Source organism: Myotis davidii, unplaced genomic scaffold (assembly GCF_000327345.1).
Source record: "Myotis davidii unplaced genomic scaffold, ASM32734v1 scaffold441, whole genome shotgun sequence".
In the NCBI taxonomy this organism is placed as follows: domain Eukaryota; kingdom Metazoa; phylum Chordata; class Mammalia; order Chiroptera; family Vespertilionidae; genus Myotis; species Myotis davidii.
Window position 1 is genome coordinate 328,525 of NW_006291818.1, and position 424 is coordinate 328,948.

Below are 424 nucleotides of genomic sequence, written 5' to 3' on the forward strand. Positions count from 1 at the left end.
GAGGGGGCGGTCTGGAGGAAGGGGCGCGGCTCCGCGTGCCCGTTGGGCGCCCGTGCATCACGTGGTGAGGAAGGAGGCGGAGGTCCGGGCTTGGGGGAGGGAGATAGGGAAGAGGAAAGGAGCGAGGGAAGGAAAGCGGGGAAGGGAGGAAGGAAACGAGCGAGCGGGAGGGAGGTCCCTGCTTTGGAGGAGCTGGGAGCCTGTCGGGCCCCTGAAGTGGAGCGAGAGGGAGGTGCTTCGCCGTGTCTCCGGTCGGGGGGAGGTCCCGGCTTCCCGTGGAGTCGCCGGACCAAGCCCCTTCAGCTTCTCCCTCCGGATCGATGTGCTGCTGTTAACCCGTGAGGAGGCGGCGGCAGCGGAAGATGGTGTTGCTGAGAGTGTTAATCCTGCTCCTCTCCTGGGCAGCGGGGCTGGGAGGTGAGGC

General features: G+C 67.5%; 1 protein-coding gene across 4 annotated transcripts in view; it reads left to right on the forward strand.

Moving 5' to 3' along the window:
• Positions 1–8: 8 nt before the first annotated feature.
• Positions 9–424, forward strand: part of ADAM10 (ADAM metallopeptidase domain 10) — a 164,176-nt gene continuing 163,760 nt past the window's right edge. For 3 of the 4 annotated variants that reach the window (XR_001514089.1, XM_015564962.1, XM_015564963.1), the window contains exon 1: positions 122–417. Coding sequence is in view for 3 of the 4 variants with exons in the window: in XM_015564962.1 (XP_015420448.1) it covers positions 363–417 (55 nt within the window). In the remaining variant the exon portion in view is untranslated. Of the gene's footprint in view, positions 418–424 lie in introns of all 4 variants that reach the window. The other variant, XM_006765226.2, reaches the window with a different exon arrangement.